This window comes from Crocodylus porosus, unplaced genomic scaffold (genome assembly GCF_001723895.1).
Source record: "Crocodylus porosus isolate Cpor-Errol unplaced genomic scaffold, CroPor_comp1, whole genome shotgun sequence".
In the NCBI taxonomy this organism is placed as follows: domain Eukaryota; kingdom Metazoa; phylum Chordata; order Crocodylia; family Crocodylidae; genus Crocodylus; species Crocodylus porosus.
This window is the reverse complement of record NW_017728914.1, coordinates 29,704,844-29,732,756: the sequence shown is the minus strand read 5'-3', so window position 1 is coordinate 29,732,756 and position 27,913 is coordinate 29,704,844. Positions and strand designations below refer to the sequence as shown.

General features: G+C 41.0%; 1 protein-coding gene across 4 annotated transcripts; it reads right to left on the bottom strand.

The window, feature by feature from the left end:
* Window positions 1-756: 756 nt before the first annotated feature.
* FBXL21 (F-box and leucine rich repeat protein 21) lies at window positions 757-23,151 on the bottom strand. 4 transcript variants are annotated; one of them, XM_019535124.1, is made up of 6 exons: window positions 16,839-16,914; window positions 10,200-10,659; window positions 8,298-8,420; window positions 6,924-7,095; window positions 2,981-3,310; window positions 757-1,811 (listed from the first exon to the last, which is right to left on the bottom strand). In XM_019535124.1, exons 2-6 carry the CDS (start codon window positions 10,566-10,568, stop codon window positions 1,639-1,641), a joined length of 1,167 nt encoding a protein of 388 aa, XP_019390669.1. In that variant the 5' UTR covers window positions 10,569-10,659; window positions 16,839-16,914; the 3' UTR covers window positions 757-1,638. The 4 variants fall into 4 exon arrangements, with proteins under 4 accessions (XP_019390669.1, XP_019390667.1, XP_019390668.1 ...); XM_019535122.1 differs by lacking the exons at window positions 757-1,811; window positions 16,839-16,914 and adding exons at window positions 19,199-19,297; window positions 23,088-23,151 and having other exon boundaries at window positions 1,836-3,310; XM_019535123.1 differs by lacking the exons at window positions 757-1,811; window positions 16,839-16,914 and adding exons at window positions 19,199-19,294; window positions 23,088-23,110 and having other exon boundaries at window positions 1,836-3,310.
* Between the last annotated feature and the right edge of the window lie 4,762 nt (window positions 23,152-27,913).

The window sequence follows — 27,913 nt, the reverse complement described above, 5'->3', positions numbered from 1 at the left end:
GTATGGCAGTTAAGTTACTCATCTTCAGCATTCAAAGCAACTGGGAAAAAAAAAAATAGATTCCCATGCTGGAATTAGCCTATTTTTAAATTTAAAAAACATGTAGTCATTACAAACCACAAGCTATTCAAGCAGTCAGAAAAAAAAAAAAATAGCTATAAATCCTGATCATAACGGATTTAGTGCCTATGGCCTAAGATGATTATTGAGAGATTCTAGTCACTTGTGTTTGAACATACTAAAAAGATATAGGAAAAAGTGGAACTCAGCTGCTAGCCACCTCCCCCCCCAAACAAAAACAAGAAAAAAAGTTTCCTTTGCTATCACAAGTCACTATAAACTAAATTAACAAAAGAGTGAGAAGGAAAGGTACAAGTTGGGCAAGTTTCACTTTAAGGCTGGGGGGAGATGGGGGACTAGCACTTTTTTGGTACATCAAAAAGTTTGAGAGACGGCACTACGACTAAGTCTGAGAGGAAGCAGAGATAAACTAAAATCCTACAATTTGAAAGTTTGCTCATCCCATTCTCTACTCATCTTTTTTTTTTTTAAAAAAAGAAGGAAGAAGAAAAAAAACTAAACAAAAATAGTTTTCATTTTAAGAATAAATCGCTGGGAATTACAAACCTCATTCTCTCCAGATACTGTTAACTCACAAGTCACACAAGTGAAGCTTCCTTCTACACACTAGTGTGCATGAGCACACACACAATGCCAACCCAACATTAAAAAAACTTGTAAAAAAACCCAAACAAACTTGTTTGACTGATTTATTAAAATTTACAGTTTAAATGCATACATCCTTAAAAAAGACCCCAAATATTGTAACTTAGTTTTTTTGTTCAGAAGTAGATGGTAAGACAGCAAGCAGCTGACTAACAAGCAGAGCCTTTTATAGTATTTTTCTTGTGCAATTGGTAAAGACATTATTCATCAATTCAAAACAAATATACTAGGTGTTGTCTTAATTATCCCCTTTACTTTAACATTGTGTGTAGATCCTAGAACTATTGCATCCTAGAGAACAAAGGATTTAGCTGATACCTAAACTAAGGTTAGTTTTGCAACAGAGAATTTAGCTCAACTGAGGAAGTGGCTCTACTTAGATTCTGCTTTGATGTAACAGACATAATACTAATAAACCCACTATACAAATCTCCCTGTTGCTGCAAACTGGAAGGAGGAACAACTGGTAAGAATTGTAGGTGCATATTATACAATGCACTATGATTCACATTCAAACAACTAGCGTAAAACAAATCACCATAAAAAATACATGATCTATTTTGTACTAACCCCCTCACCCTTTCCCAAATGAAGGGTACAATCTCCTTTTCCCTTAGAAACCATTTAGTGCTGACACGTAACAAAAAGTTACATGTATTAAACCTAGGAGCCAGGTATACTCCAAATACATCCTTCCCTCCTCACCAGCATGCTTCCACGCCAGAGGCAGGGATGGTATAACCAGGCAGGGAAAGTGCCCATGCTCTATGCCAGGCAGGGAAAGTCCCCATGCAGCATGAATAGTTAGAAAACTTGTCTTTCACAACAAGTTTAAGGCACTAACTGTGCTCTCAAATCAAACAGTTACTATTCCTTAGGTTCTGGGAGTTTCCAAAGTGCTTCTCTGCCAGTCTAAGAATTAAACGGAACACCAATTTTAACAAAAAGTATATATAAATAAAAAAGCATGGCTGTTAGGTTTTTACAGCATTCGGCAATACAAATGAGTTCATCATCCAAAGGTTGAAGTCCATTAGCACGTACCACTAACTCAATTAATCTTGGACAGTTCATGCCAATACGACCTAGCATAATTTTTTATATTGTATATATATAAAAAACACACTACCAAAAAAGGTCAATAAATACATAAGAAAAAAAGAAATGAAATATACAGCATGGCATGTATAGAATAACTTACTGTTATAAATAAAAAATGGAACACAGTGCAATTTAAAATCTAAACTTTTCTGTAGTATTAAGCCGGAGTTTACAACAATAAACATATATAAGCAGCAAGATGTTAAGATAGGCTGAAATAGGTATGCTCTTCCAGGACACCGTTATAACAAGCATTTTTGCTACATGTTTCAGAAGGAATAACGAACAAATGTGGAAAGTACGAGGATAACCAGTGCCCCTCTATGGAGTGTTTAGGAATATTGCCCGAAAGCTTGCAAAGAACAAATTTTCCAACTATTTAGTTGGTCTAATAAAAAGATGTCACATCTACCCAAAGAATCATGACTGCCTATGAGCTGTAGAGACACATCCACAGTTTGAGAACTGAAACTGAGCCTGCAATATTTGCTCACACACTCAAGTTCTGAACAGTCTGATTAAATCACCCCAGAAAGACTAACAGTAAACACATGCAAAAGGCTTCTACATGCACAGGAACAAAATGACTAAAATTTAAACAGAAATTAGAGATTAGTCCACCAGGTGGATGAAGCACTCATAACCCAGAAACACTTTCAGGGTGCTTGCTGTTATTCTAGTTAGAAAAACAGACATGTCATTTTCTACCACCGCTCTTTTGTGCTTTATTTTTCTCCCCACGTAGTTCCTTATTTCAACTGAAATGGAATATTTAATGTTCCATTTTTAGAGTTCCTTATCCGTATCCTGATCCAATCCGCTCCGTCTGCTTCTATAATTTACCAGGTGGGCATCATATCTGGGAACCACATTCTTCCCAGGTGTTTGGAGACTTCAGAATGAATTTGGTCCAGGTTGTAATCATTATCTGGAATTAGTACTTCTTCCATGATAGAAAGTTGGGTAAGCCTGCCTCCACACATCTTTACAAACTCAATAAAACCTCTGCAGGTCACTTCACATTCCCCAAGCCCCATGGCTGTTAGGTTTTTACAGCGTTCGGCAATACAAATGAGTTCATCATCCAAAGGTTGAAGTCCATTAGCACATACCACTAACTCAATTAGTCTTGGACAGTTCATGCCAATACGACCTAGCATTGCTTTGCTTACTGCGCGACCAAAATAAAGGTGCGTAACTGGGGTTTCCTCTCTGAAAAATGCATCAAATTCTTCCTCGTACAGAAAAAAATACATCACAATACTGACTTTGGGAGAGTGCTTTACGAGTGCATCCCAGCTTTGTTTTTTAATGGTATGAAATTCAACCTGTCCAGGATTTTCGCTCACGACATCTATGCGCAGATGCTCGAGGTTAACGTGTTTCTCACTTGAAAGAGCAAGCAGCAGTTCATCACTTAATATGTAATAGTTCAAAGCCAGCTCCCTAAGGCCGTGGCACTGGTCTGCAACGCACAGTATTCCTAAGACAAAAATGGAAAATTGAAATAGGCATGTTTATATTCCTTGGGGGGAGGGGGAGGAAAACACTCTAGTCCCAAAACATTTAAAATATCAATTCTTCATATCTTTACAATAAATGAATATAGAAGAATAAGTATTATCCAAATACTAAACCGGTACATTGTGGTATTTATTATTCAATTTAGCAAACCCACATCACATAAAACAGAAGTCTAATGCCTGTGTAAGTTCTTTTTTTTGGATTTGGCTCAGATTCCACATCACCAAGAGCCACATGCTTCTGCAATCCATGTTGTCTCTGCATCTGTGGCTTTGTCTGCTGCTTCTGCCAGGCTTAAACTTTTTAGACACAATTTTGATGGCTTGTTAGTGGATTCCTCCCCCTCCCCCCTTATTTCCCCCCCAGTTAGTGACCAGTGATTAGGATACATTGCCTTCAGCGAGCTGTTCTTGCTTTAGGCAAATAATCAGTCCCAAAAAACACACTCTCAATATTCTATTCCAGTGGCTCCGAACCTCAGGTTGAGACCCAAATCGGGGTCGTGGGGGCATCTGCCCCTTGCTCTCCCCTTCCTGCCTGCAGGGCTCTCCTGGCACATAGCTCTCGCCAGTGCTATGCCCCATGACTCCTCCCTGGCCCAGGCTCTGTTTGCACCACTGGGCATGAGTGAGTTGGCGGCAGAGGTGGGGGTAACAACCAAGATTTAGGGTCACAGCAAAACAAGGTTGGAAGCCACTGTTCTTTTCCATAACAAGCCCGACAGTTGCAAACATTTACCACCATCTTACTCTAATCCAGAATGGAAATTAGCCTATCCAATCCCAGGGTGCTGTTACATGAGAAGGTAGAAACTCCAAGGCATGAACCATGATCATAGAAATATTAAACTACTCACAAAGACTTGAGAAAGTGTTCTCAGGCCACATCATAATGTGGAAAGCTCTCAAAAATTCACACCCAAACAGCCTCTACATTTTAGGTAAAAAAAAAAAAAAAAAAAAAAAAAAAGACTTCTACTTTGAAAATTTCCTACGGAAATACAGAAGCTTCGTATTTTATATTTCATTTTCCTTGCTTGCTTTTTACTTTGGGTTAACAAAAGTGCCAGGTACCTCAAACAACAAAATGGAACTCAAGTTTAGAGAGAACTGTAAAAGAACCATTTACTTTGATTCAGTCAAATCTGTAGCAACTGAAGGCAAGGAAAATGAACAGGTGCTAATAAGGCATAATATATTGAGATAATGAGCTGCATGTAACTGGCAGAAGAACTTGGACTGCAGAAGCTGCAGTATCCTATGTTTAATAATGGTGTTTGCAGATCTGAAAAAGTTAAACTGCACCCATGACCTACAAAACCTGAGGTTTACTATTAAATGTTTACTGTTAAAATTCACAATAAGAATCCTATAAATCTAAGGATATAGCGGGCCTGTCTACATGAGACATTTACTGCCTAATTAACTGTGCACCATCTTAGCATCTACATGTGCACCCATATTAGGCCACAGGAAACTTATAAGCTGTGCAGTAGGTTGTACTTGTAAATACAAGTACTATCCTGCTGCAGAGTTGGGGGGTTTTTTGTAAGCAGCAACACATGTGTAAATGCTGACCCAGCAGGCTGGAATTAATCCAAAGCAATAAATATATACATGTAGTATATATGGGGTTTCCAGAGGCAACCCGATAAGGAGTTTCCAGAGGCAGACATGAAGAATTTGCCACTGTTATTATTAGGCATTTATACAAGAACGTATCAGTAGCACAATGGCATTTCTTACTGCCATTGTGAACTAGAGGGTAGGTATGGGAGTGTGTGTGTAGCTCTCTATCTACATCACTATATATTAGGACCATGGGGTAGTAAATCAGTGGGCTTGACAATTCAAATACATGCACACAAAAACACAACAGCTCCTATTCTCTCCACCAAATAAACAAAGACCATAATGAAGGTCCTAACTAAACTTCCCCGGCTGTGATCACGTAACCCACTGGACAGGGTGGATTAAAAAAAAACCAAAACACACACCCAAGGATTTTTAAAATAAAAATTGGATTTCTCTATTTAATTGTATTTTAAGGTGCTTTAAAAAAAAATTATACTTAAATTAAAACTCTCTTTATATAAGATACGTTAAAGCTCAAAAGATATCATCACAGAATAGGGATTATAACTTCTGATTATGTACTATCCGAGACAATATATTCATGTAACCTTTTTAGAAGTTTTATAAAACGGGTCACAACAGGCCATAGACTATATTAGGGGGCCTATCATGTGGGGTTCCCAGAGGCTCCTCTAGATTAGTAAAGACTAAAGAAAACCACTCTAACCCAGTGGAACTCAGTGCTCAGTCTAGAAGATCCCATTAAGCATCTATGTGATGCTCAGTTTCAGTTCTCAAACTGTGGATGTGTCTCTCTACAGCTCATAGACGGTCATGATTCTTTGGGTAGATGTGATATCTTCCTATTAGACCAACTAAATAGTTGGAAAATTTGTTCTTTGCAAGCTTTCGGGCACAAACACCCTTCTTTAGACATAGCGAGTTTGTCACGGAATATAACATCCTTAAAACAGCAGTATACGACAATGAGAGATAACAGACCTGCTTGCCCACCCATCAGCCCCAGTTTCTCTCTGCAAGTTTAGGTACACATAGTCAAGCCCTTTCGTTTCTCTAAAAGTGCAAAGTTTCAAGAAGTTAAACAAATAAAGAACATCAAAACAAGAATGCACTTTTTGTAAAAAAACAATGATTAAAATCAAAGCTTCCTGGCCAGTGATTTAAATATATCCGATTTAAACCTAATCCACTCTGCCACTGGCGACAGTTCCTTTAAAAAATTGCTGCACAAGTACAATGGAGCAATCAGGTAAAGAGGCTTCAGTGAAACAGGAAGCAGCAAGATGGGAAGGCAGACTGCCAAACGCTGAAGGCAGGAACTATTCTTAATTGCTTATGAAAAGGTCTGTACTCTGAAACCCAGAGGCGGCAGTAGGCTTGGATCCTCCTCCCACCCTTTCCATGGAAAGGTAAGTGACAGTTCTGGGGTCTTGTCCCATTTTTTTCAGACAAGGGAGACCCATGGGCCTCCTGAATAATGTAGATTTAAAATACCTGCTACTGTGGGGGAAGGGGAGATTAGATATATTTTCAAAGTTAGACTTAAAGCTTAGTTTAAAATAAAAGGCTCCTAAAGGGCTCATTCAAGCTACATAAAACGTGTCAGTCACAGGCAATGAAGAGACTTCTGTGCAAGACCTATCCACAATGGAGGTGCCAGGGACATTGATGGAGTCCTTTGCAATGACCTATTTATTTGTTAGCATTTGTTAACTCCTCTCAGGGCTTTATATTTAAAAACCATCAGTGCCATACAGGATTAAGTTAACCGATCCACAAAATGGCAATTGCATATCCAGAGTAGAGAGACACAAGTAGTGCATTATCCATATATTAATGGACAGTATTCTCAAAACAGAGATGCTGCATGAGAAAGTTAAAGGAGGAAGATAATTTATCAGCATCTGAAAACAGGTTTCAGATACTGAAGTGTTACTACTTTATTACTTTATTTTTTAAATAAAACTTACTACTCACCAGCAGGTGACACATGAGGACAGCTGCTCATTTTCAGTAGTTTTAGAGTATCACTGTTGTTAGCAACAAGAACCTTCAAGGAAGGGTCATCAACTGGGGTGTCATCTATCTTGATGGATGATAACGACTTTGAGTTAATAAAAACTACTGTCAGCGCTGATGCAAAATGAGTCTGTTCAGAGAAAATGGATGGGAAAAAAGTTATCCTTCCTTAGGTATATTAGTAAGCTCATAGTATAAACAGGAAGGACTTCCATATGAAAACAAGAAACAAGCACTGCACTGTGTGTGCAGGATTATATTAATCAAAGCCTTACATTGTGTGTTAAAGTACTACTTGCTCTCAAACAAGGAGTTATTTTAATGTTCATATTAACAGTTCTTCCCCCTTTTAAGATGCTATTAAATGCAATATAAACAGCAGAGTAATATTAAACGCTCAGTAAATCAACTCCTGCGCTATTATAGATGCGTTTTGAGGTTCTGCATTTGTCAGTTTAATTACCGTAATAACAATTTAAGTACACCCACTGAAGAACCTGTAGTGCCTAGAGCATAACAACAGAAGAGCGCATATGAAGTTAAGGGTTTTTCGTCATTACCCAGCAAGAACTGAACTACGATCAGTCAAGGACTAACATGCAATGAAGTAGAAAAAACCATCATAGGCTGCTGATGAGATACAAAACCAAAACTATGTTTACCTTCCGTGAAATTAAGAACTCCAGCACTTATCTCTACAGTATTTGTTTCCAGCATGCTCTCTTTTTAATAAGCCTTTTTTCAAAAGAAAACCCACAACTCCACTCAAAGTACCACATCCATCCCAGAAGTTTAGGGCTGGAAGGGACCTCGTGAGATCACTGGGTCCAGCCCCCTGCTCTGGGCAGGAAAGATTGCTGGCATCAAATAACCCCAGCAAGGTGTGTGCCCATCCTGAAGAGTGATGTTTGGTAGGACAAAAGAGAGTTTCCAGGTTTGAGGAAAGATGTACTATTGCAGTATTTCAGAGGTCCAAAAGCAGCACTCTAAGCACTATCATCTGTCTACCCGTCAAAAATGTGCATTCATCATAGCCAAAATACTTTTGTGATGAATTAGCAGAGCTCTCTCCCTTTGAGGTCCTGGCTTAGCATCCATCGAGCTGGCTCAGATCTGATTATATACACATATGGATACTTTAGTTGATACCAATCAAATATAGCATATACTGTATAAGTGCATGTGAAACTTAATTTTAGGAAAAGATTGATAAGAATTTGTATTGTGTGTAATTTAGGCGAGCCACTGAGAGCTTTTCAATGTAATAATACCCAAATAGCTTATTAATAGTTTATATGCAGCATAAAAATTCAAGAGCACATAAAATATTACCTTGCAGACATTCATGAAGCTTGGCTTGGCAGTTGAAATCAAACCTAATGTCTTGATAGAACAATTCACCAACTGTGAAAGGATGTCACAGGCTGCTTCTGCTGACTCAGTGCTACTATCAACCTAAACAACATTTTAAAACCCAAGTAAATTTTGTTGCTTTTTTCTGGGGTGGGAGGAAGGGGAAATTACTAACATACATGCACAACACTTACGACACTGAAGAGTGTGTATGAAGTTGCTCTGTATCCCCTTAAATTTTACATATTGTATAACAAACAAAAAAAGTCGTAATTCTGAAGGGAGGAAGAAGTCATGAGAAATTTTTGCTTGCAGGGAGTACTACAATGTGGGATTATTCAAAACTTTGTTCCGACAGTCCTGTTATGATGCTTAAGCTTAACAACCCGTCTATCTTTGCCTTGCCTTATCTGTCCCTTTCCTCTTGCTTAATGTCTCTATTTGCACAAACGACTAATATTGAACTGATGGAGTTTTTGTCTGAAATTAAGAACTGATTTTTCTTCCTTTTACCTACCAACTTTGACTTGGATTTAAGTGGATTATCCTTTAAAAATAACAAAGATAAGCAAAATTTAACCACTTGTGAGCCACCTGTTGGCTAGCCCTGAGCTGGAGCAGCAAATAGGTTATTCCAGAGACCTGGATTCTATTGTCAGTTCCAACGTGAGCCTGCTAAGTGACCCAAAGTAGATCACTTCACCTATATCTCATTTTCCCCAAAAAGTAAGAGTGTGTGAAGTCCTCCTGCTGGGTAGGCCCAAGATATCCATAGTGTTTTACACCATAATCATTCATTGCATCCAGTTATATATTAGAGGCAGTACTTAGTTAACACTTTAATTGGTTACTATGGGCCAGCTACAGAACTGGATCATAAAATCTAAGAATGCAATTAAGAAAGAAGATTAGCAAAAGTACTAGGGACAGGAACTTCCAGATTTAATCCTGGCATTGACAGTAATCCCTTCCACAGCTTCTCACCCACAGCGAGGATCATTCTGCACAGACTCATCCTTGCAAGAATGTCCACTTACAAACCCAAGTTCCCCTAGATATATTCCAACGCAGACTCCACTGTTTATGAAGCATCTCAAAAGCTATTTAGAGTTAACAGTTAAGTGGTCCAGTAAAGGTAAATCCAAGCTAGGGGAGTACTCTGAAAACATGAAAATCACCTTTCATAAATAAAAATGACCATACTGTTTCTTAGTTGTCACTATTTCTTTCACCTTGACATACAAAATATTGCATCTTATACTCACTTTTGTCCTTTTCATGACAAAACTTCAAAGTAGTAGGACTCTGATATAAATCGGAAAACACTTGGCAATTGGATAACTAGAGTAGAGGAATCCTAGTATCCTTGTTTCCATTTTTCTACATGTAAGAGTTACAAAATATGACCTCCTCCTTGCCAGCAACAGAGGATGTGTCTGTGCATGTCTTAGTGTCCCTAATATCAGATTACATACCATGGACAAAATATGTAATCTTAATCTTATAGTGAATTTCAAATGACATATCTGTGCTGTAATCTTCTCACAGAGTGAGAGGATAGCTATTTCTTATACCAATATAATAGCAATACTATTGCTTTAGAGCGGTCATCTAACAGTCACGGAATATAATGCAAAATGAAAAATAGGAAAGTTATGTGAAGCTAACATTGTTCATACCCACAAAACAGTTACCACTGTTTTTCAAAAACATACCAAGATATCCAAGTAAGTATCTCAGAAGATCTATACTATTCTCTTCTTAAAAAAGATACATCCAACACATCCGTTTAGGATGCTATTCTGCAGGCAAACAAATTACAGAATTCCAAACACAGCTCTCCTATAAAATGAGAGAACGGGTCCACATTCCTATCATTACCTTGAAGCTGACATATTGCAGGTGATTAGCATGTCTCTTGATGATTTGCTGAATGAGATCAGGGTGAGTAGACTTTAAGTAAGAAGTAGCAGGCTGGGTAAGCTCAAATTCAAACTTCCTCCAGAGGTCAGGAATGTGAAAAACTTCATTCCACCTTCGACAAACAGAAGATGCCCATGCACGATCTACTAAAGGCAGAAACTGAAAAATGCATAAGAGAATGTGATGTGGGAGGCTTCCCCAGTCCAAAGTTTGCATGTGTGACTTGCCAAATACTGGTCCATAAAAACAGGTCCTTTGTTTTTTTGTTTCTTCTCGTGTTTGAAGAACTGGGTACTCAGCTTTAACTGCCTGCCTGGTTCTCTTCATTTTGAAAGCAAACAAACAATCTCAGGTACTGCAACAGTTTGACGTACTCAAATTACAAAGCTTTCGGAAAGTTTTCAGGTACCGCAGGTCTCTAGAAAGTACAGAAGATCAAAAAAAGATGCCATGTTAACAAAGTCAAGTACAGTCAATCACCATAAAGTAAGTCTGTGTTATGACATAACCAGCCTACAGTAAGGATTTTATTTTACATAAGACTGCACCCAACGAGAACAAGTTCCCCAGATCCAATAGCTGTTTAAAGGGGAGTTTCTCCCCATAATATTTTAAGTATTCCATGTGTGTAAATTTATACTTCAAATAAACTTAGAGTATCTAGCTACTGCAATTAAGCAGGCCCAAACCAATACCCCAAATCAATTTATTAAAGCATATTTCTTTTCATCATCATTTGAGTTATACCACCTATTTATACTTTCTCTCTCCTTTCAAACAATGATGAACCTGCTAAATGCTATGCCAAGTTTGTCCCATAGGCTCAGTCAGTACAGAAGGCCGTAAGATCTTGCATTTGTCCCTAGAGAAAGCTTTTTGGCGATCTTACAGATGTATAAGCCCACTGTCCTGCTTCAAGTCCCTCTGACGAATAAGGGATAAAGTGTGCTAACACTTTTTTGGCTGTGTTCCCCTAAGGTTACTGCAGGTCACTGCCGGCTCTGAGGCGCCATGCCCTGGCACGGAAGCAGTAATGCACATTGAAAGGGTGACGTGTATAAACGATTAGCTTGAGTCATGCCTGTTTTGATCCACGTCAATCCCCGGAACAATCAGGCCAACCTCAAGTAAGAGGTCTATTTACATCCTACGTGTCCCAGGATTTTGCAGCATGGAAAAGTAATGCTCCTGCACTGCATAACAGCTTGTGAAAAGAAGTCCAATTTAAGGGACAGCCATTACCTGTTTTCCTTAAAAAAGGCACACAGCACAAGGTATTACCACACTAGGGAGCAAGGCAACACACCCTTGATACCCGCTAACAACATTAGGCAAAGAGAAGAGCTTTCGATTTCAGGATATGGTTTCTGAATCATGGATCACCCAAAACTTCAGTGCTTCCAAAATACCGTTTTAAGGTTATTAAAGTCTCTTCAGTTAGCAAGGTGGTACCAGACAAGAAATTACTAACATTTTAGATTTCTAGTTTACTACCAGCAGAGCTTGTAAGGTTCCTACATGATATCAGACATTACAGATACAAGCTGCTTTTGAACACTAACCAGTTAATTCCAAACTTTCAGGGAATATTTTAGGCGTCTTTCAGAAGAACTCTACTGGTTCTGGGGAAACACAAAGAACCCCTGCCATCTGCTTACAAGAGCTACAGCTTTAAAACACTTCTGCAGGTGTCCACAGCTCAGAAGACCAGCTGATACAGGCACAGACCAACATTAACAGTAAGAAACCCTCTAATCCCTGCACCTCCTCTCAGGAAAGTTAAGCCATTTTAGAGTCAAAGCATTACCTTCGAGAATGGAAGATATGTAACAGTAGAGGGAAAATGGTCTAAACAAGGCCCCTGGCATGCAAAGGAAAAAAAAAAAAGAGGTGGGGATGATGGTATGGTTGAGTATCTGGCATGGGGACAGTGAAAGCGTTGTAGTGCACCATGAAAGAGAAGGTAAGAGGAATGGAGCATGCAGTAAGCTTCAGAGGGGGGAATGCAGGGAAGCAATGAACTCGACTTCAAACAGCTGTATAGGCAGCAATCCCATAGCTTTACAAAACACAGATGTGGCACACGCTTCATAGAAGTGACAAGCCTTACAACAAGCTTACAAACATCAGTTTAGTTGAGAAGTAAGGATTAAAAAGGTAACTGCCTGAGCTAGAGAAATGCAATCTGTTTGTAAACTAGGAGGTGCAAAGGTCTAAAGAAAAATACTGATTCACTTGTTATAGTACTCCTGCTCTCTGCAAATATGTTCCTAGCATCTGACAAAGTAGGCCGTTGCCTATGAAAGCTTATACATTTCTGAACAAGTTGGTCTGTAATGTGCCACCCTGCTCCACTTTCATTTGCTGTAGACAGTGAAACTTTTGGAAGAATTTAGGTTAGACAAGTAGGATTCTGCAAGCAGAGGTCTTAATATGGCATGTGACTTTCAGGCTTCCAACAGAAAAGGTATAAATAAAATGCTGAAGTGTCATGTAGGGCCAAAAAATACATCATGAAGAACATAAAACTCCTTACAGCGTCCCTTAATAAGAAAACCATGAAAAATTATGGCATTGCATCCGGCTCCCAAAACTGCATTGCCTATTTCTAAATATTTAACACACAAAACACACTGAAAAACAAGATTACTGAAATTAGATAATTAATCCAACTACACAGAGGTCAGTCCTGGCATCTCTTTTGGAAGGGAACAAATCTGACCCCAAGATTCTTGTGAAAAGTGGTGCAATTCAAAATATATTGAGCTGTATGGCTCAGTCCCCATTATACACCGACTGTTCCTGTGTGTACCAAACAGAAAAGAAACCACAAACCACATAAAATGCAAGAAGTCACTGCAACCTTCTATAGAAGTCAGCCATAGATCACGTATTCTAACTCTGAATGGCAAAAAATTTTCCAACAAAGTCAACCATAAAAAAAGAGCCATTTTTTAATGAAAGATTTAAATGTCAGTTTTGCAGGATACTATAAGAAGTTATTGACAGCGAACCTCAACAAGAGAAAGAACGTGGTTTTGCTTGTCAACAAAACTACACCTGGAAAACGCATGAATTCCCCCATGTACGACAGGACTGTCTTTGTCCTTTAAGTTCAAGAGTTTTATAGTTTCTTTTAGCCAGTGAATACATATATGGTAGCACTTAAGCCAGCAAACACTTTTTACGTATACCACGTACAGAAGGAGACTCAAGTCTCAAATCTGTAAAAAAAAAAAAAAATTCTGCAAAAAGAGAGGCTATTATAAACTGCTTCCTGGATTCACTGGAACAGAACACATGGAAACAGGATTAAAAATTACAACAAAATATACAGGCTAGATATTAGAAAACTTCCCAAGAAGGCAGTTAAGTTGTGGAATGGATTATGCAGAGAAATCATGCAATTTACAACACTAGAGTATGTTAGAAGTAGGCTAGAAAAATGTGTCAGAAATAGTTAGGTATAGCTGATCCTGCCTTGGGGCAGATCAACGGAATAGGTGACCTCTACAGATCCCTTTTAGCCTTGAGGTTGCTTTAAATCCTTTCATCTTACTCTACTTCACAAGGGTAGAGGATCTGGTCACTGTCCAATTTGTTAGAATCTTTTTAAGAAAGTCAACCCCATACTCTGGAAAAGGTTTGCAGGAATAAATTTTAAGTGGAAGAACTGAAAACAAGGTTAAGATTAAAATGCTTATAGAAGAGGGTAAACTTACATCCTACCTTAACTGCTTAAACATCTCCCCCATTTCTAGTCCCAGGTAAATGCAAGTAAATGCATGCAAGATTTAGAAACTAGCTTCAATAAGCAGCAACAAGGCTGTCATGTGTTGGCGGCTCTTGTGTCTATAGCAGTGCATTCAGGGGGCTCCCATATTTGTTACATCAGAAAGACTGCACCTTCTGACACAATCTCTTGCGTGCATGCAGCAAGCATACACTTTGCACCATCTACTAGCTTAGACCAACAAGGGACTAATCCTGGAGGCGCAGAAAAGGACAATCCCACTAGACAAAAGGGGGCAAAAGCAAAGAAACCCTCTTGGTGGAGCAGGAAAATCCAGGAGAGCCTGGAGGGGAAAAAAAAGAGGCCTACAGGCTGTGGAAGCAGGCAGCTGCCACCAAGGAATATACCTGCTTGGCTCAAGTTTGCAGGTAAACAGCAAGGACAGCCAAAGCAGAAATGGAGCTTAGGCTGGCAGCAAAAGTTAAGGATAACAAAAAGTCATTCTTTAACTACATAAGCAGCAAAAAGAAGGTGCAGGGTAACTTAGGGCCCCTTCAGGATGAACTTGGGCAACTGGTAGCAGATAGGATGCCCAGATTTCTCTGTATTCGCATTTCTGGACACAGATACAGATATGCATCCCTTTTGGACCTTAGGTAAGTCCAGTATAGATACTAACCCACCAACTGTTTGAGCTACCTAGTAAAGGGGCAGGCACCTGGAGGGGTTGAACGTATTTAAGTCAACAGGTCCTGATGATCTTCATCCTACGGTACCTAGGGAATTAGCTGGAGTCATAGCAGAGCCACTGGCACAACTGTTTGACTACTCGTGGTGCCCAGGACAGGTCCTGGAGGATTGGAAAAGGGCCAATGTGGTCCCCATCTTCAATAAGGGGAGGAAGCAGGAACCAGGTAAATACAGCCAGTCAATCTTATTCTATTGTTGGCAAGACCTCTGAGAAACTCGTTAAGGACTACATTTGTGGGGGACCAGCATGTAAAATGATGCTAAGAGGCAATCAGCATGGGGTCGTAGCAGTCAGATCCTGCCCAACTAACCTGGTTTCATTTTACAACCAGGTCACAAAATGCCTGGATGAAAGAAAAGAGGTAGATGTTATTTACTTAGATTTTAGAAGGCTTTTGACAGTGTCACGCCCAATTCTTATAAATCAACTAAACAGCTGCAATGCAGATTGTTACACAGACCAGTAGGTAGAAAATTGGCTTATGGGATGCACCCAGAGAATGGCGGTGACGGGTCGGTTTTCACCTAGAAAAAGGTGGGCTGCGGAGTCCCCCAAGGCTCTGTCCTGGGACCGGTACTATTCAATATCTTCATTAGGTGACTTGGATGAGGGAGAAGAAAGCACCCTATCCAAGTCTGCTGATGACACCAAACTATGGGGGGAGGTACACAAACTAGACAGCAGGGAGCAAATCCAGGCTGATTTGGCCAGGCTGGGGAAATGGGCCAAACAGAATAGGATGCAGTTCAACAAGCATAAGTGTCATGTGTTGCACCCGGGGAGGAAGAATCATCAACACTCCTATAGCCTGGGAGGTAGCACTCTAAGTAGCACAACTGCAGAAAGGGATCTCTGAGTCGTAGTTGACTCCAAAATGAACATAAATCACCAACGTGATGAGGAAATAAATAAAGCTAACTGCACTCTTTCTTGCATAACTAGGTGCATCACAAACAGGTCCAGGGAGGTGATGCTCCCCCTCTATGTGGCATTGGTTAAGCCACAGCTGGATTACTGCATCCAGTTTTGGGTGCTGCACTTTAAAAGGGATGTGGATGGCCTGGAGAGGGTTCAGAGGAGGGCCACTCGTCTGGTTAAACGCTTATGTGGACTGATTGGGAGACCTGAACCTCTTCAGCCTCCACAACAGGAGGCTGAGAGGTGATCTCCTGGCCGCCTACAAACTCATGGTGGGGGGAGCAGCAAGAAATAGGGGATACAATGTTTACCAGGGCACCTGTTGGGGTAACTAGAAATAATGGCCACAAACTGGAAGAGAAAATTCAGATTGGACATCATGAAAAAATTCTTTACAGTGAGGGTTGCCAGAATATGGACTACGCTTCCACGGGAGATGGTGCTGTCCTTTTCCTCCAAGGTGTTTATAAGGAGACTGGACAAACACCTGGCTGGGGTCATCTGACCCCAGCACTCATTCCTGCCCAGGGCAGGGGGTTGGACTCAATGACCTAATAGGTCCCTTCCAACCCCAACATCTATAAAACTATGAAACATGCGCTAAGGAGCACGCTGTAAGTCTTCTCTGTTCTCTTTCAAACAAGCTATTCTGAATTTGCAGTCAGAGCAGGAAGTTTTTCTTCTGGACGTCACACTGTTACTGGCTACACAGAAGTGGTAAGGGGAGTGGAGGTGTTTAAGCACCATGTATCACCATCCCTGCCTGAGGAGACGTAAAAATCACAGTCTGGCCCTAAACAAGTCAAAGGCCTGATTACTAAAGATTAAGTGACATCATGATTGACATTTTGCTGGCTATTTCAGCAGAGGCCAGTCTATATGTTCATTCTCTCTGAACTATTCCATCTACTGTGGGCTACTGTAAAGAACAATAATGCATGTATGAGAGGCAGCTTATATAGATAATTGTCCATCTTACCTCTTGAGCCTAGGGAGTTTGACGATGTCCTAGGTTAAAAACAGAAACCTTTTTAACCTATGGATCCCTCCAAGGTTCATAGCATATATCATTTTGATTATGTACACAACCATTTCTTACATATAACACAGTTCTGAAACTGAAGCAAGTTATGGTCTACTGTCCAGGTGATACAATCAAGGTAGCCTCGAGTCAGAGGTGCACATGCACACATACCTCCAGAGAATGTGGAAGTTCCTGTCCAACACGAGCACCTTTCTGGTGTCTGAACATCCATCCCATTTCTGTACACGTGATGTATTCATTTTACATGATGTATTATGATGATTCATCCTGTACACGTGAAAGGACCCTAGCTGACTTCCTGCCCTTTGGGCAGGGGGCTGGACTCGATTTCCCGAGGTCCCTTCCAGCCTTAATGTCTATGAAATCTATGAACTGACCTGTGAAATCATTGACCAAAGAAAAACTGATCTGCAAAATCTGGGAAACTCATATAAAGGATTGAGCTGCATTTCCAAACTAGACTGTTACGAATAGGGCACTCAGCACTAAAAGGCTCCAGGTTAACCAGAACGACAATAAAGTTAGCTTTATGAAACACTACGGTTTGAAATCTACAACTTGACTACTGGAAAGGTCCCACAGTATTACCATTTGGGAACCAATGTCCTCCATTTTGGAACTATTCAGAACTTCACCTACAACAGCGACCTTGTTCGTTTACGATTTAGAGCCAAATTCTTGGATAATAAATCATCTGTAATCAGGGGTGGGCAAAATGGCTGATCTGGCCAATAACCAGACTGTTTCCCAGCAGCTCCAGCCTGCATGGCTGGGGCCTGTCTCCATGAAGACCCCGGCAGCAGGGGGGAAAGCTCAAGGCTGGCGTTGCATGGAGACCAGTGGCAGCACGTGCGGCGGGGCAGAAGCCTGCTCCAGAGCCACTGGGATCTTGTGATGAGGGCAATTCACTTTGGAGCCAGGACAGAGCCGTGATCTGTAGCCTGCACGCTCTGGGCAGGGACGTGCAAGAGGGGATCATGGCTGTGCTTCGGCTTCTTGAAGCAGTGACAGCCCTGCCCTGCTGCAGGCGCTGCCAGGGTGGCTGGCCTCCATGGCAACCTCAGCCTTGAACTTTCCCACACAGCTGCTGGGGTCTCCAAGGAGACCAGCCCCAGCCATGCACAGGGGCAGCTGGGAAATGAAGTCCACTGCCAACTGGATCGGGCCCGCAGGCTGGATTTTGCCCATCTCTGATCTATATCATGAACAGTACCTAAACTTTTTAGGTATGTATGTATTGAACCATTCAGTATTGGTGCATGCCAATTACTAGCACAGCTTTATGTACAGAAAGAGACTAGTTTTGTGTCTCAGATCTGAAGCTGCTGCTCGTATGTAGTCCTCCGCTTCAGATCAGTGGTCCCTAACTTGTAGTTTTCATGCTACACGTTGCCCATGAGACCTGCTAACCTCATTTGCAGCCGAAGAAAATTTTGCTTTCTTCAGGTGACAGGAGCAGCAAAGTATATTGCACATAACATACTTGCTCAATACTGAAACAGCAATAAGCTGGGGTTGACCACTTTGGATATCAGTTTAGTCATTTAATAATTTTATTTTACAGAAATCTGTAATTTGTTTCAAACAAGATTCATTCATGCAACTCTAAAATCACTTCAATCCAAGGAAAAAAAGTTGATAATTAGTTCCAATGTCATAATCTATGCTTTATGCTCAATTATAAGGCCTCCTCTGGGATCAAAGGGGCTGTTCTGCAATACACCAGGGGGTTCTTTCTGCCTTGTGACCATGTCCATGTGACAAATGAAGTACCGTAATGAAACTAACCCTCCAGATTCAGTTACAAAGGTCTGAGATATCACTTGAGGAAATCCAAATAAAAAGTTGTAGCAAAGTGACAAGGTACAACTGGCTCTTCTGGAATAAAGTGTAATGACTATTTGCCTGTTTTCCTCCATTTAAAATCAAACCCAGTTCAGTAGGTACTTTACAATGCAATATTTGAATTAAAACCAAGAACAATACTGAAAAACTATTAGTCCCAACAAATGGGGCTAAGAAATATTTTTGTGAATAGAGAGCTTTGAATTCTATGGCCCTTCTCCTAATTTGTGCTTCTGGTTAACACCAAGTACATAATCAAAGATTAAACTGATACATCAAAACACCACAAGCTGTAAAGCATGGTGGAAATGGGAGACAGAAGCTTTTCATGTCCAGGCAGGTAACAGTATTGCTCTACTCACACTTGTAAGTCTAAGCATGGGGAGTTAAGGTTGCTGTAACTGAAAGACACTGATATTTTAAAAGCTAATAGGCTGGATGCTGTCTATAAATCCTGTATTTTTGGTTTCTTAGCATGCGACAAGCATGTGTTACTGGTGCACACCCACTCTTGCGAACAGTCATCTTCCAAAATGTTATCACTTGCTACTATACAATAATCTTTGTACAAGATAACCAACAGAAAAAAGAACCCCGAATGGACAATGTACAGGCAATTCATCAAACCAACTTACAAATAAGTCTTTTTTAAGCAGCTTTCTTACCCAAAGAACAGTTCCACATTATAGTGGGTAGAAGATGAATGAATCGAGGGAGATGCAGCCATGGAGCACTCACTAGCATCCGTCTGCTTTCACTTCCTTCTAAATAAAATGCCACAAAAACCTGAGTTTAAAAATTAATGCCAAGATTCCAGTGCAACAGTGAAAAGGTAGAATAAGAAACTGATGATACTGTCAAACTTCCTCGAGGATTTTTCTATAATATCCTACACTATGGTGGAAGTAAGTTTGAGTGTATCATCATATAAGTGCTCATCCATCCTGAAAATGTCACGTAAGAAGGGAACTAGGAAGGCTAAACTAAGAGTAAGGAACAAATGTTGCAAGTAAGAGTACAGGCAAAACTGCATGAAGGAGAGGAAACAACTCCTCAGCACCTGTTATGTGTTCTTATTTATGAGCATGGGTGCAGAAAAAAAAAAATGCCATTTGAACTATGTAAATGAACATCACATGAAGTACTGAAGTCACTAGGTACACATGGAAAGGATAGCAACCACACAATACCCCATCCCTTTTCCTCTTTAGTCATCTAATTAGACCCCCCCCATTGTAAAATTTTGGTAGTTCAATATCCTCCATTTTTAAACAGCATTAAGAAATCCTATAACCAGATCAATAAAACAGTTGTATGCTATCACAAAAGTATCCACTCATAATACATTATATTTCTAAAAAAAAAACATTAAACCCTGACTCATCCCTTCTGTCCTATTTTCATTACTTTATTATTTGTCCCATCATTGCTCAGTTTGAAAAAAAAAAACCCCAACAAAATAAAAAAAGCCACCACTAGTTCCTTTAGTCAACTTTCCTTAAAAATGCTCATGTCATTTAAGTCTGTGTTAAGAAAGTCTTCCAATTTCATCTTTGGTGGTTAACTTAGTAAAATTTTAACTGAGTTTCACAAAGATTTCAGTTGAGTAACTATAACAACCAGATACTTAAGATAACCACAAACTGTAAGTCATGATGAAATAAATTCATCTTACTGAATACCCTGAGAACCTTACAGTAAAGATTTATCTCAAACATTTTTCAGTTAATAATGGTCTGTGTTTGTATATCACATGCATAATTACAGGAAAATACACAGAAAGTGCCTGAAGCTTTCAGTAAAAGAACCCCTGCTGTTCCAGTGGCTTCACATCATCAGGTAACTAAGGTTACAATAAATAAATCAGATAACGCCATCTAAACAGAAATGTGACCAATTAAGGGGGGGAAAAAGCAGTCTTAAGTATAAATTAAAACATATGTAATTATTTCATGTTAAAACACAGCAAATCCCCTATATGCTGAAAAAGAAAACAAAGTAAGAGGCTAAGGTAAACCCAACCGAACTTAGAAAATGTAAGATCCAACTGACAACGACTAATAATAATTGCACAAAGTTTAGATCACTTCATAGACTAAATTGTCACTTAAGTGTAAATACTATTATGTTGAACTGTTTTGATTTTACATTTAACAGTTACTTCTTGCTCTAATCAGACTAAATATTTGACTTTATACTGCTGCATGGTAAAATACTGAGCAAGTACAGAATCAAAGGAATGCAAACGTAAAGCCATTTTAATTTCAAATTGGAGATTTCTTCAAAGCTCCTGGCAGTGACACAAGCACCAGCCTGGGAAAGAATGTGGAGCATGGCAAGCTTAGCCTATGGTACACCACAAGAAGGACCTATGGGAAGCCGTCTGTGGAAGCAAACTCCTAACCATACTACTTGAACAAGTGTTTAACAATTGCCATGTTAAAACAGCTTTTGGAAGCAGGCATGCCCAAAGAGATTTTGCACAAACTGTTATGGCCCAATGGCTTACAAAAGTTTGAAAAACATAAGATGATCATTACACCTGAGGATTGATGGACTTCATCTTAAACGTTGTGATTCTGAGACTCAATGACAAGCAATGGTGGAAATAATGAAAGGGATGTCTACTTTCTCTTTAGTTAAGAAGACATCTCCAGATCTAACTCGCTCTAGCTGGATGTTTTAAGTCTGCCAAGTACTGGGTCACCTAACAACTCGCCATGCATCTTCACCAAAAGCTTTGCTATGCCATTTACCAGAAGCAGTATGTGGCACAGACTGTTTTATTCAGCAATTCATCTCCCCAAGACAAAACACTGGGGGGGGGGGGGTGTTTTCTTTATCTAAAATGACTGCAAGTTTCTTAAAAGTTATGCACTCAATTAAAACTCTGTCACTAGCTAAACCAGGATTGGGCAATTATTTGAGCTGGAGAGCCACTTAAGGAGTCCTGTGTGGCCACAGGCCTATCCACTCCTCATCTACCATTGGGGGCACCAGACAGTGGGCAGTCTCCGTGGAGACCAGCCGGGAACCCCCACAGGCAGGGCACGCTCAGCTGGTGGATAGGATGGGGCCGCAGGCAGGCAGGGAGCAGTGTCCATGGTGGCTAGGGACCAGGACCCAGGGCAGAGCTGTGATCCGCTCCCTGTGTGTCCCTGCCCGTGCAACCGACACCCACCGCAGGGACACGCAGGAAGTAAACTGGAGCTCAGCCCCAGGCCCACGCTGTCACTACCCCGTGATCCCAACGCCTGGACCCAACTCCACGCCAACATTAGGCTCCAACCCATCCACCCAGCCAAGTGCGCTCTGCACACAGGGGTCCTGGGCCAGTGTCCATGAGACCCTGCCTGCCTGCCCACCCACCTGGTGCCCCTGCAGTGGGTGCAGGGTAGATGGACTGGGGTGCCCAAGCAACAGGGCCAGGACCAGCAACAGCAATGACACTGGCAGTGGAAGCCAAAAGGAGCCACTGTCACAGGGGCTGCCAGGAAGCTGAGTCTAGTCACCACACTGCCCCTGCCCTGCCATGCACCCAGGAGCAGCAGGACCACACATGCCATGACTCAGGCTGCCCCCAAACCTTAACCAGGCAGAGCGTGGGCCAGACAAGATCCCTTGGTGGGACAGATCCAGCCTGCAGCCCATATTTTGCCCACCACCAAGCTAAATCCTGCCATAACAACACATCTTGCAGCAGCCTGTTTAATCCTGGGTGCGTAGAAATTAAGCACAATCAATAAATACATTTTGAAAGGATTACAAAGGCTAAACGTAGCACAATAAAAACCTCCTTGCCCGTACTCAAGAGCAACCTGAAAGAAATCCTGAACGCTTCCTAAAATCACTTTGGCTTTGTACCTGGCATAAAAACTGACAGTGTCAGACTGGATGGGGAAAAAAAAAAAAAACCAACAAAAAAACCCTTTGGTTTCTTTTCCTATTTAAATATTTGAAGTGAAATAAGGAGCTACAACAGCAGTTAGATTTTGAGAGAAGCAGGAACAGTTTTAAAATTGCATGTTAGATGTGGGCCTCACTGCAACATCTGTACTAGGAAGAAAACATCCCGACACAGTGAGATCATGATAAACCTTGACCGTATAGACGCACACATAGAGATGCACATTTCCATGCACACGTGATAAACCTTGACCGTGCGGGTGCACGGGAGGGGAGGTGTTAATCAAGCGGTGGGTTCCCTTGTTGACACCCTTTCCCCAAATGAGTCTCTGATGAGACGTGTGCAAGGCCACTTACACGACTGCCTGTGGCACAGACCAATCAAAAATACACGTTGCTCAATGTGGCTGCACCTGCTCCGGCTTCTCGGTCTCCGCAAGGCTGACAGCTTGTGCCAGGGGCTTCCAAGCCCTCAGCGCAGGCCGACACCCCCTGGCTCCCGGTCATTCAGCGTTCGCATTCAAGCAACTGCAAGACCGGGCTGCTGTTTCTTCATCAGATATTCGTTTCAATCTTCTAAGATTTAAGTGGGTGGACCCCCCCCCGCAGCTCACAGGCCCGCCTCGCCCCCCGCAGCCCCGCACTCACCGCTCCAGCCCAGCAGGACGCTGCCGTCCGCGCGCCGCCCGCCACCGACGGGAGCGCACTGCGCATGCACGACCCGACACATCCCAAAGCGCATGCGCTTGTCTTGACGCTAGCAATCCCACCGCCCAATCAGCAGTGGGAGAGTGAGGGGCGTAGCCATGCACGTGCGGGTGGCCGCCATTTTGTGCCGTGAGGGGGGTGAGGTGGCGCGAAAGCACATGAGGTTTAACGTCTTCACTGCCACGGTCAGTGCTGGTTTCAGTCCTCACACGGGTCCCCACCAGCGGTCTATAGCACGTTGACGTGGCCCAGCGGGCCGGGCCGGGCCGGGCCCAGTCAAATAACGGCCGCTGGGCATGTGCCAATTGGTGCCTCGAGCTCAGTGTTAGATCAGTGTTAGCGTTCTCGTGTCGGCTGTATTTCGAAATCAAGGATTTCTATAAACAGCGCTGGATTGAGGTGTGAGGGCCTTGCAAAATGAGGGGCCTCTAAGTCCAAAAAAAATGGATGTTTTCAATCTAATATGACAACATCTAATCTAATCAATCTAATATGAAACGTGCATATCTGGGACTCTGCAGTTAAATGGAGTTAAATTTGCACCAGAATAACCACCGTTCATCTTTCAGGGGCGTATGTGGTAGCCATGGTCTGAGATGAAAAGAAATGCAAAAATTTTCAGTTCTGAAATGCGACCTTTTATTAGACCGACGGAGACAGTGCAGAAAAAAATTAAAATTACTTTTTTTCTGGAATATCTACATCTGTTTAATAAAAGGTCGTATTTTGGAACCGAAAGTTTTTGCATTCAGACACGTTGCAAAAAAATAAATAAAAATATTTTATTTTATTTTATTTTTTTGCAGTGTCTTCATTGGTTTAATAAATGCAAAAATTCTTGGTTCCAAATGCCGCACGCGACATTGCTCTGGGACTGGCTGCAGCAGGCCCTGAAGCAACTGCAGGGGGTAGCGCAGATCCTAGATGTGGCATAGTTTGCAGCAGGCAGCACAGCACCCACTGCAGCTGTTCCTTGCTGCATGGGGTGCCTGTTCCAGAATCTGCATGAAATGCAGAACCTGGGTGGCTCCACAGGCAATTAATCTAGCATGAGGGGCAGTGTCAGTGGGCCTATTGGCCCAATCCAGCCCCATGTCACTCATCCAAATAAATTTGACACCCATGCTGCAGAGTGAGATGGTTAAATAGGTTAGTCTGAAGTTAAGCAGAAGGCAGGACAGGGTCGCACTAACTCATTTAGAGAGACTTTTGTAGGGTGGAGTTTGCTTTGTGAGAATTCATCAGCTCCTGTACACATGGGATCTCTCAAAAGCCAGACCTGCGGCAGGGTCTTTTACATGCAACTCGAGGGCATTCAAGAGTTAAAAGAACAAGTAGTAAGGAAAAGTATGTTTACATTCCCAAGTGAAAGGACCTCTTCCTCTGAACATCTCTGCTAGACAGTGTGTAGCACATGTGCTCGACCAGAGAAAACACGTTCTGTGCCTGCTTTTATGGCTAGTTTCACTCCAAAATAGCCTCTTGCTCAATGAAAACCAGGTCACACCCCACAGGTGATGATATAATCATTTAATAACAAGGTCTGTGCTCCTTTTCTGGTTAGAGTGATGGTATGACTTCATATTTTCCATTATCCAATTACACTATGTAAATGCATTACTTTTCCTATGGAGTCCAAAGCTGCCAGATGTTCTCCACCCACATTTAGAGGAATCATTCTGAGAAACAGTTGCTTAGGAAATACATCTTCTGGAATGGAGGCTTAATTGTCCACAAACTATGCATTAATTGGCATTGGCTACTTAAAAAAGTTTTTCAAATGCTTAAAAAAACCTGGAGTGTTGCATCATTATATTTGTTAGTGTAAGAGTGACATAGTAGCCATGGTAGTCCAAAAATTATGCAAGAGGCAAGGACTTCTTAGGGTGATATCTTTTATTGAACCAGCTATGTAGTAGGGATAAATTTAGACAAGCTTTTCAATGCAAGGCATTCTTTGCTCCAGGATCCTCGCTATACAGGATGACCTGATGAATGCCTTGCATTTGAAAGCTTATCTAACTTTATCCCAACTACACAGTTGGTCCAATAAAAGAAATCCTTATCTCCATCATGATATTCAACATTAATATATAGAGATACAAAATGAAACATTCAGTAAGTGCAGATGATTATCTTTCTCAGCAAAGCTCTTTTGCTGATATCTACAGTAAGAACAAGGATAGCTTTGATACCCAGTTCTTGGCGCCTAAGGTTCTTGCCTCTTGCATAACATGACATCTTGGCATGTAATATCTAGCCCTGAAACGATAAGGTTTGGGGTTTTTTGAAGGCCCTGGCATCCTACCAGGGTATATGCTGATAATCTAATCTTGCTTTTCTTGCATATTTCTGTGGAGTTCTTAGGGTGGTTTTTTTCTTTTCAAAATATTTGGAATTCAGGGTAATGTTATCTGGAGAGGTAACCCTCTATTTGCCTGCTAGGAGGTTTGCAACCACTCTCATTTGCAAAAACTAGCTACTGTTTATCACAATGTATTGCAAAACTTTACTGCTTTCATTGTGATGATGCCTTATCTCAAAATGTTTATTTTAAGTAGTGGGATAGTAATACAAGGATCTAGTAGTTCATCCTTTTTTTTCCTCAGATTGCCCACATCATACTCTCTTTTATTTTTCTTTCCTCTGTTTTTTGATTCTTGTTTATTTTATCAGAATTTTGACATGGTTTAGAATAGAGATTAGAGATACAATTGCAACTGAATCTTTTCCAAATGTCGTGGACCTAAGTACACTGTAAGATATCCACTGAGCCATTCCATTACATAGCCTCGACCTTAATTCAAGAGTGACTGGCAAAGTCATGGCCAAGAATATTCAGACGTCTGTTCGTGACTACAGGCTCTTCAGTCATTTTACTACTACTTAAAACATTCAGCTAACTGAACATTTGCAATTTGCTTTTTGTAAATCTCTGTAATCTAATGTGTACAGATAAGCTCCCAAGGATTGTATGGTAGCGTGGCCAGAACACGCACTGCATACCTTTTCTTATTAGCCTTCTACATCAGTGGGGGCCAACCTTTTTGCGAAGTGTACCACAAATTAGGCCCAGTGCCTTCTCCAAGTGCTACTCCAGTCCCTTATCCCTGTCTGATCTACTGCTCGGCTTGCTGCTCCCTGCCTCATGCTTGTTGTATGATCTGCTGCTTCCTGCTCAATCTCTTGTTCTTTTTTCTGCTCTCTTCCACTGCGTTCCCTACTCTTTTCCTTATCTGCTGCCTGCCACTGACATGTTGCCAGTGCCTCTCATCCACTCCTGTTCTGCCATATACCTCAGGCATAAACCTGAGGGAAGGCATCTTGGGGAACCACTGCCACACATTCTTTGGGATGTTCAACCAAAAGATATTAAGATGTAATTTTCAAAGCTATGTAGCAAATTTATGCACAAGTTTCATTAAAGTCTGCATCTAGATACTTTTAAGTTTCCAAAAAATTTCAGCCTCACTGGGCACATCTACATGTCGCCATATGGCGATGTTGCTACAGTGCTGTGCTTTAGTATCTTCTTTCAAAAGTACTAAAGCCTGGTATGGGCAGGTACTGTGCCATATAGGGGTGCCACATGCTTATATTTCCCTGCTACATCGTCATAGTGGGGCACTATAAGCAGGGAGTGCACCACTGTTGTGAAGTAGTAGGTGATCACATGTAGACTTGCATGATGACTACATTGCCATAGCATAGTGTGCAGCAACATAGTTTCCACAACAGCCCTGCTGTCAGGGGTTGCAAGAAAAAAACTATTGAATGACTGTATCCTTACTGCTTGGTGATCTTTAGCAGAAGGTTTCTTCTAGCATGACGAATTACTTTCTATCACTTTTTCTGTTGAGGTCTGTAACAGCAACAGCCAGTCCAGATCCTGAGTGAATCCTGAGTAACTTCTAATAAAAAGTCTAGATTGGAAGCAAACCAAATATTCATACATTCAGTTCCCTGCAAAATATTAGCATTCACCAGCTTTTGAGTCTTAGTTCACCAACAATTATTATAATTAACATTAGGTTAGTTACCAGATTCTCCAGTTGGGATTAGACCCTCAGTGTTCTGGACCAAATATTCTTATCTTTAAAATTGAGACTGTGGAAGATGGAATTAGTGAGGAGACAGCTTGGAATTAGTAAGAAGAGCGAAGTAGCAAATGACTAATACCCTGAAAGTAGGTTAGTATGTCATGTTTGTTAGGACTCACTAGCAACTCTGCCAGGCACCAGCTGCTCACAAAGGCATGTAAGACTGTGCCTTAGTATGAAGGCAGATCTCTAGTTTTTTTATGAAAAAAAAAATAATCAGAAAAATCTTTACTAAATTTTCTAATGCATTTTAAATAATACCAGTTAAAATAATAGCTCATTTGTGTGCATTTAAAAACACTTTCCATCATAATAAAGCCAAACAGTGACTATCTTTGTTTAGCTATTTTTAAATATTGTAGTCAAGCTTGCAAAAATGTATTAAAGTATTCTAGAATTAACTACTCCATAAATAAAGAATAAGGATGATTTACTAAAGCAAGTAATCCCAACTGTGATGCAGCTGCACTAAATGTTCTCTCTCTCCTTTGAGTGTTTGGGCTAATTTATTGAGTGATAGACTTCAGGTTCTTATATTTCTGTGTTATAGGAACACATGACTTCCAGATAAAAATGATATTATATGCAGCCCACAAAAACATGTCCAGAGAATTTGAAAACAAGACGGTTGATATCATTCAGTGAAATAATATTAACACTTTCTTC